The 8,554-nt window shown below is 50.0% G+C and overlaps 1 protein-coding gene across 2 annotated transcripts in view; it reads right to left on the bottom strand.

Moving 5' to 3' along the window:
- Positions 1-233: 233 nt before the first annotated feature.
- The window catches only part of Zbtb46 (zinc finger and BTB domain containing 46), a 31,945-nt gene continuing 23,624 nt past the window's right edge, over positions 234-8,554 (bottom strand). The window contains exons 3-4 of one of the 2 annotated variants that reach the window (XM_005362687.3): positions 5,186-5,361; positions 234-1,750 (exon numbers count right to left, since the gene is read on the bottom strand). In XM_005362687.3, coding sequence (XP_005362744.1) covers positions 1,346-1,750; positions 5,186-5,361 — 581 coding nt within the window. In that variant the 3' untranslated portion in view covers positions 234-1,345. Of the gene's footprint in view, positions 1,751-5,185; positions 5,362-8,554 lie in introns of those variants that run through there. The other variant, XM_026787304.1, reaches the window with a different exon arrangement.

The raw sequence follows: 8,554 nt of genomic DNA, 5'->3' as shown, positions 1-8,554 counted from the left end.
CACACTTTTCACAGAGCAAGTGTGAGCACCTTTAGAAATAACAGGAAGAGCCGGGCGGTGGTGGCGCACGCCTGTAATCCCAGCACTCAGGAGGCAGAGGCAGGCGGATCTCTGTGAGTTCGAGGCCAGCCTGGTCTACCAAGGGAGTTCCAGGACAGGCTCCAAAGCTACAGAGAAACCCTGTCTCGAAAAAACCAAAAAAAAAAAAAAAAGAAATAACAGGAAGAGGGCTTGAAAAGTTAAATGAAATCACTTGTGCAGAGTCCTGTTAAATGAAAAAAACAATTTGAAACAAAGTAACCTCTAGTAACCACCTGAAAATGTCTCTGACTTCTTTAAAATTTGGTTCCTAGGCAGGGAGGCGTCAGCAGCACACTGCAGCTAGGAACACCCACCTCCAGTGTTAGCAGCAACAAAGGCAGGAGCTTGAGCTCTGTCTGATCCAAGGAGGGGTGAGCAAGGGCGCAGGCAGAACTCAGGGTGCACAACGGGGCTCTCCAAGAAAGTGCACACGGAAGGAAGAGCTGTGGCCCATGCAACTCAACCATGTGGGCCTGAACGGGGAAAGCATCCAACCACAGGTCCCTTCTTGAACAGAGCCTTCTTCCCCTTTGGCCTGCCAGTTGCGTAGCTGCTTCCAACAGAGTTAGCACCTGGAGCCTTGGGCTTCCAGAGAGGCATCTGCAGCCATTTTATGTTAAGCACCAAAGCCTGGAGGTAAGAGGATTGCAGGGCTTATGCCCACTAGATTCTACCAGCTGCCACGGGGCAGCAGGAACCAAGAGGACAAAGTGACAGGGCCATTGCCCATAACCTGACTGCCAAAGGACGGAGTGGAAGGAGACTGAGCAATGCTGTGGGTGAAACAGAACTCAACACCTACTCAGACCTGAGGGCTGGGGGATCGCCCTCATGACCCTCACTAGTGCTGACCCTGACCTGGTCACTGAGGCATCTTGCATTCCTAGCCAGGTTCACAGCAAAGGACTCCGTTGATACCCTGAGGGAGCATGCCCAGGCCTTGGGGCAGCCCTGCTCACACATGTAGACACACCTGCTGGGGACTCCATTAATAATACCTGGGCAGGTGGGAGTAGGCCTCCCTTTTCCTAAACCTACACTGTACCCCTCACTTTGTTCGGTCCTAGTGCTCCCCCGTCTCTGGAGTCACACTCACTTCTTAGTTCAAAGGACCAGTTTCTGCAAGGGGGGAGGGTTACAGGCCAGAGGAGGGCCTGAAGGAAGAGCTTCAAGGAGTCAGCATGGCCCTGCTCCTGGGTAAGTAAAGACCTACTAAGACACACACAGGTGCACACCACCCACCCTGCCCACCAGAGCAAAGCCCCTAGGAGATCCAGGCAAAGTCCTTCTCAGGCTCCCCAGAGGGGCTGTGCGGCCCCCGTGGAGAGTCCTCGTCATCCTTGTCATCTCCCAGCAGCGCGTCCTCGTGTGCCAAGCCCACGTCGTCCTTCCATTTGGCCACGTCCTCATCCTCATCCTCACCCAGCTCCTCCTCGCCTTCCCCTCGTGGATCGTCGGGGTCTTCCAGGTAGGGCCCTTCACCAGCAAACAGGGCCTCAGGAGAGCCCTCACCTCCTCCACCATGGTCCAGCGGTGTGGCCACACCCCGGCCAGCACAGTCTGCACATACACCATGACGACGAGAACCATGCTTAATGCCCACGCTGGCTGCAGACATGAACACACGGCTGCACACCTTGCACACGTACTTCTTGTCCTTGCTGTGGACCTGGAGGGACAGAACAATCAGTGGAGCGGTGTTGGAGTGAGGAGCACAATCTTTACTAGGCCATGAGAGACACAGGAGGGACAGTCCCTGTCAGGGAAAGGAGGGGACATCCATCTGGAGCCAATGTGGGCAGTATCACTAGAGACAGCAAATCATCCTGACTTAAAGGGAATGCTATAGGCACCAGGGTAAACAACGTCATGCACTCAGCTATAAACTGGGCTAGTCCCAGCATATCCATATCCAAGTTCTCCCACTCAATGGTATGTAGGTACACTTCTCACTTGTCATACTCCTTCCTCTGCCTGAAGAACCCTTCCTATAAACTTCCCTGCAGGGCAGGATGAGGGGCTCCTATCAGATCCCTAGAGCAGCTCTGGAGCCCAGCTGCCATTAGCTCTGTACAGGGAGAGCAGCTGGCCCAGCAGCCCGGGTGATACGGAATTAAATACAACACTGCTCACCTGAGTGCACAGGACAGGGAGCCCATACACAACCGTGATTGGAAGCTGCAAGTGGAATCTGTCTTCCAGGAAGCCCAGGACAGACTGGTGCGTTGGGCTGCATAGGAGCCCCAAGTGAGAGGGAGAAGGTTCAGCATGGATGGGAAGCAGACTGGAACCTGGCAGCAGGGCAATGAAGTGGAACCCTAGCCTGGCTGCTATGCACCTGTTTCCAATTAAAAGGGGCAGCTCCTTCTGTCCTGCTCTCTCAACTGGAAGGCAAGGACAGAGGTTAGCAATCAGGGTCTGCAGAAGAGACATGGCAGCCAGGGAGGGACAGCAGTGCCCTGTCCACTGTAGTATTTGGCTGGAAGACACCTACTCAGTAGAAGGTCCTTGAAAGTACAGAAGACAAAAGCCTGGAGCTCCTGGAAGGGACCCAGGAGACCTGAGCTTGAGGAAGTGTGCATAGGAACCAATGTACTCTATCTACACAGTTGGCCAGTGCAGAATTGCCTTCCTAGAGATGAGCAAGGACAAGGTAAATGGGACTTGTGGAGTACCCGGGGCCTTCTCAGCCTGCCAGAGCCACTGCACCTCCTTACATCTAGGGTCTGACTCTAAGCTTCAAAACTGGAGGATGAGGAACCCAGAGGAGACCATGGCTATCCCTGGCCAGGCAGCCCCAGGCCATACACAGATGGCCTGTTCTCGGTTCAGCAGTCTAGGGTAGGAAGCTGGCCCAGATCCTAGGCTCCCGACTCCTTCCTTCCTGTGCTGCCACCAGGACCTGCCAGAGAACAGGCTACATGAGCAAGTGACTCACCTTTCTGAATCTGCCAGTTCCCCGACTACTGTCCACAAGATGTCACTGTGGTTCTATGTCTGGGCTTTGTGGCTCTGCTGCTAAGCCCCTTTCTGAATCTGCCAGTCCCCCGACTATAAACACAACACAAGATGTCCCTGTGATTCCATGTCTGGGCTTTGTGGCTCTGCTGCTAAGCCCCTTGATGTTGTTATGGCGCAGTACAATCCACTCCTTCCTGATCCCTGGGAAAGTGCAGCAGGACGGCTCTCAGCACCGTCTCCACCTATGAGGTTCCTGGAGGGGCTTTGCATGCCAAAAAAATGTCAGGGCAGTAGATACTGCTGTGGTGAACATGGTGGTTTGGGCTTCAGAGCTGCCTCTAATGCAGAGGGCTCCACTTTTTCAAAGACTGCACCCCAAGGAAACTAAAGGATTAAACTATATGGACCTTTCCCTCATGCAAGCCCTGACATAGGGAGCATCAACATCAACTGAGCCTGGCACACAGGATGGCATAGAAGTTATCCTCCTCCTGCCTCCTCCTCCAAAATGGGGATTACAGACACGTGCTACCACACTAAGCTTCCACATTTTAAGTACATTTTTAGAAAGTTATGATGAAGAGCAGGCACAGTGACCCAATCTCAAACAAAGTGAGTGTGATTTGATTTGCTCAAGAAAAGGCAGCAATGCACACTGTTAAGGCTTTCCAGCACCTATGAGCTTAAAAAAAAAAAAAAGACAGTTCTCTTTGAATAGGAAAAGCTGGGTGGAGGCGCCAGCATTCCACTTAAATTTTTCTGTAAGTTTGTAAAGCAATATTTGTGGATGCAACAAAAACAAACACAAAACTAGTGAAAGTATTTTCTTTCTTTCTTTTTTTTTTTTTTGAGACAAGATCACATGAATCCATTAATCCACTATATAACTAAGGATGGCCTTGATTTTGGTATCTGTCCTGGAACTCACTTTGTAGACCAGGCTGGCTCGCAGAGATCCACCTGCCTCTGCCTCCTGAGTATTGGGAACTAAAGACAAGTCCCAGCACCACCTGGCCGGCCTTGAATATTTTTTTTAATTTATTGTATTTATGTGTGTGCGTGCACACCAGCACCATTCTTGTCCACACAGAGGAAAACCCACGGAAGTCTGTTCTCTCCTTCCAACCGTGTGCATCCTGGGGATTAAACCCAAGTTGTCAGACTTGGTGGGAGGCATCCACTGAGACAACTGAGTGTCTTCACCCTGAACTTCTGATACTCTCCCTCCACTCCCCAAGGGCTGGTATCACAGGAATACACCATCACATGGTACTAGGGATTGCATCCAGGGCATTACGCACACGAGGCAAGCACTCTAATGACTAAGCCTCATTAGTAAAAAGATCTACATCCAGCTCTAAGACCTCAAGCAGCTATGAGCGGCCATGCACACAGAGGCTAGGACCCGAGACTAGGGCAGGGGCTGGGTTCTGCTCACAGCAAGTCAGGTAGATCCTCAGAGTCACTAACTTTGGACAAGCGCCTGCAGGGACGTCTACCAGGACTGCAATCAGTCAATGAACTAAGGAGTGGCCCAGCTGGCAGTGAGTTCTCACATGGAAGATGACCTGAGATCCCCTAACTCCACTCTCCTCTAAATGTGCCCCTCCCCAAGCCCTGGTTCATTGTTAGGGCTCCAATTCCTTGAGTTCAGCCTGCCATGAACTGCCTATACCTGCTTGACTTTGACTTTGCTGGTGTATCTTACCTGAACCAATCTACCTGTTTCTGAACAAGTTCTTCTGTCATCTCTTGGCCAAACAAATTCATCCTTCAAACCCTCCACTTGAAAATGGCATGCTAGGTACTGAGAGCCAGGCACAAGAGCAGGGATATAAACGGGCAGATCAAAGTGCAGATGGCGGTATACACTCTGCAGCGGCTGAAGAGGCCAGCAAGTGGACAGCTTGTGATGTGCTACCCGACTCTGTACTCAGACAGGCCCGGAGTCCCCGCAGAGAAGCACAGTGATGTGGCAAGAGGCAGTTCTCCCTCTTCTGTTCTACGCTCGCCCCTGAAAGGCACATAGTGCTGGGGGGTGTCCTGGGTACCCTACACCCTCCTCCTGAGCTGCCTGTCAGGACATCTTAAGCCAGCGCATCAAGTGCCCCGCCCCCATGCCCCACTAGCACCCTGCACTCACCAGAGTGTGTCGCTTCATGTGTTCTCGCCTAGTGAACTTCTTGCCACAGATCTCACAAGGGTAGGGTCGCTCTCCAGTGTGTGAGCGCATGTGTCGCTTAAGGATGCACTGGTGCATGGCCGAGAAGCTGCAGTAGGGGCACTTGAACTTCTTCCTAATCACTGTGAACTCGTTCACTGAAAGACAGTGGCAGAGACATTAGCATCTGACCCCATACAGCGAACCACCTCACTCCACCTTCAAACAGATGGTCTACCCACTCATCAGACTGGCACAAGGAGATGGGTATAAAGCTCTCAGGGGCCTCCCACAAAACAATCTTCCAGGCCTCGGCTAAGAAGAGACCAAGAGCTTCACTGAGCCAGCAGCGAACAAGCAACCCTGCATGGCTGTCTACATCCTATTCAGAGTTTCCCTGGACACCAAAGCATGCCATTGAGCAAGGGTATATCAGACGCAACCCTGGAGAGGAAGATAAGAAAAACAAGCATTCCTGTGTGGCACAGGCCAAGAAGTTAGAAAAAATAACCAAATGCTTTACTATAGTTCTGGCCTGACATCTGCAGCAAGGACACATCATTGCCATCTCTACTAAGTGGATACAATCAGGCTCAAAACTCAGGGAATCCCTAGGTGTCTCCAACGCTAGTCTGCTCCTGAGGCCCCAGTCACAATGTGGAGCCTTGAATTTAACAGCAGGGAGAGCAACCCCGAGGGCACCTGGATGTGTACAGGCCCTAATGACAGAGCGCTTCTAGGTACGTACAATGTGCTTCAGGCAGGTGAACACTGGGTAGGTACTCTGTGCTAAAAGACAGAGTACTTGCTAGTCCTGGAGAGGCCCTGAGCTTATACCTAGTCTCTGTAAGCCAGACTGTGGTCTCCAGAGCCACTGCACACATCCCCAGTTTCTGTGTTCCTAAAAAGGACAGTGAGAACATCATCCCCATGGCTTTCTCTTCCTTAAGATCTTAGCCAGGCCATGGTGATGAAGCCTTTAATCCCAGCACTCGGGAGGCAGAGGTAAGTCGATCTCTGAGTTCAAGGCCAGTCTGGTCTATGAAGCCAGTTCCAGGACGGGACAGGCAACATAGAGAAATGCTGTCTTGAAAAACAAAAACAAGCAAAAGATTTTAAAAATATTTAAGCTCTTTGAGTGTGTATGTGTAGCAAGCTGGTCTACAGGGAGGAGCTGGGGTAAGAGTGGGGAGGGAGAATCAGCACAGCCTAGAGAGTGAAACAGACACTGTGCTCAGTAATCTGGTTTCTTTTCCTTGTATAAACACTCTGTGTAAACTGGACAGAATCTCATACGTAACATATTTGTGACCTCATTTTAAAGCCATGCTTTTTAACCACATATCTTTCTTTATTTTTATTTATTTTTTGTGGGTTTTTTTTTTTAAGACAGGATTTCTCTGTAGCTTTGGAGCCTGTCCTGGATCTCTTGTAGACCAGGCTGGCCGCAAACTCACAGAGATCCGCCTGTCTCTGCCTCCCGAGTGCTGGGATTAAAGGCATGTGCCACCGCAGTCCGCAACCACGTATCTTTTAAGTGTTTGAATAATCCGCAAGTTCACAGAGATGGTTGTTGTTGGACATCTCCATCACTTCCATTATTCTTGCCCACAGTCAACTCTGCATGGACCCTGACGGGTGGAATCAGCCAACCCCAGTGCCCAGTGCCAGGGGAGTGTGTCAGACAGGCCTTCCTGGAAGCGGGTCCCAGGAGACCTGAGCATGTGGCAGTGGTGGTCGTGGGATGCCAGGGTGTCTGTGTGTACTAGATAGGCACAGAGGCAAAGCAGCTGGCGTCTGACTGCATAATGAGGACCAGCAGGGTACTCATGCCAACCGACAAAGGGGACAGACATGTCTGGCCATTACCCACAACACTCCTGAAGCTTCCAAAAGGGAAAACATGAGCTACTTTTTTTCTTTTCCTTCTAGGTCTTGGCTTGGCTCCCACTCCAGGTCACAGAACACTCTTCAGGCTAGTCTCGTACTTCCACAATGGCCCTTCTCACTCCCATGACTCCTCTTACCACACCTAAAATAAACGGGCTACTCAAAGACAGAAAGGGGAAACAAGGAACCAAGTTTCTACAATGTTTTCTTTAAAGATATCTTGGGGACGTATCCATTATTTCTATCCTCTTATAGGCACGAAAATCAAATTTGGAATGGCGGGGCTGCGGAGATGGCCCAACAGTTACGAGGACACAGCAGCCTTGCAGAGAACCTATGTGCACAGCCACCAGTAACTCCAGCTCCATGTGGCCCAATACCCTCTTCTGGCCTCCACGGTATCACCCCACACATACATTTATAAAAACAAAGTAGTGACTTTTTTAAATTATAGGGACTGGAGAAAGGACTCAGTGGTTAGGAACACTTGCTGCTCCTTTTGAGGATCCAAGTGGTTTACAACTGTCTATAATTCCAGTTCCAGGGATCTGATGCCTTCTTTTGACCTCTGTAAGCACCAGGTATGCATGTGGTGCAGATAGAGATGCAAGCAAACATTCCTATGCACAAAAAGTTTTAATTTAGGCAGAGGCAGGCGGATCTCTGTGAGTTCGAGACCAGCCTGGTCTACAGAGCTAGTTCCAGGACAGGCTCCAAAGCCGCAGAGAAACCCTGTCTCGAAAAACCAAAAAAAAAAAAAAAAAAGTTTTAATTTAACTGTCTTAATTGCATATTTATATTTAAGTACATAGTTCAGGCATACATGTTAAATTAGGACTTATAAATAGAAAGCTTTTTAATTTTGTTTTTCGAAGACAGGGTTTCACTATATAGCTCTGGTGGTTCTGTAACTCACTACGTAGACCAAGCTTGCCTCAAACTCACAGGGATCCACCTGCTCCCACATGCTGGGATTAAAGGCGTGCACCACCTCACCTAGCTACAGAAATATTTCTTTCCTTAGAAAACAACTGAGACTGGACAAGCACCATGACCCTGTCATTGTGACAGGCTTTGTCCAGAGTGGCAGATAGATGCTTTGCTTAAACCCTGGACTTCCAAGCCGGGCAATGGTGGTGCACGCCTTTAATCCCAGCAATCAGAAGGCAGAGGCAGGTGGATCTCTGAGTTCAAAGCCAGGCTGGTCTACAGAACAAGTTCCAGGGCAACCAGAGCTACTCAGAGAGACCCTGTCTTGAAAAAACGAGAGAGAGAGAGAGAGAGAGAGAGAGAGAGAGAGAGGGTCTCAAGTCAACTACAAAGTCAGGACACGAGATGACATCAACAACAGGAGGAATTTGGCAATGTTAGCCTTACACCTAGAGGCTATAACGCTTATATACACAGGGAACATCTTACGAAACTGCCTATAACTGATAAACAACTGCTTTTCTTTTTTTT

This window comes from Microtus ochrogaster, linkage group LG8 (assembly GCF_000317375.1).
Source record: "Microtus ochrogaster isolate Prairie Vole_2 linkage group LG8, MicOch1.0, whole genome shotgun sequence".
Classification (NCBI taxonomy): domain Eukaryota; kingdom Metazoa; phylum Chordata; class Mammalia; order Rodentia; family Cricetidae; genus Microtus; species Microtus ochrogaster.
This window is presented reverse-complemented; position numbering and strand designations above follow the sequence as displayed.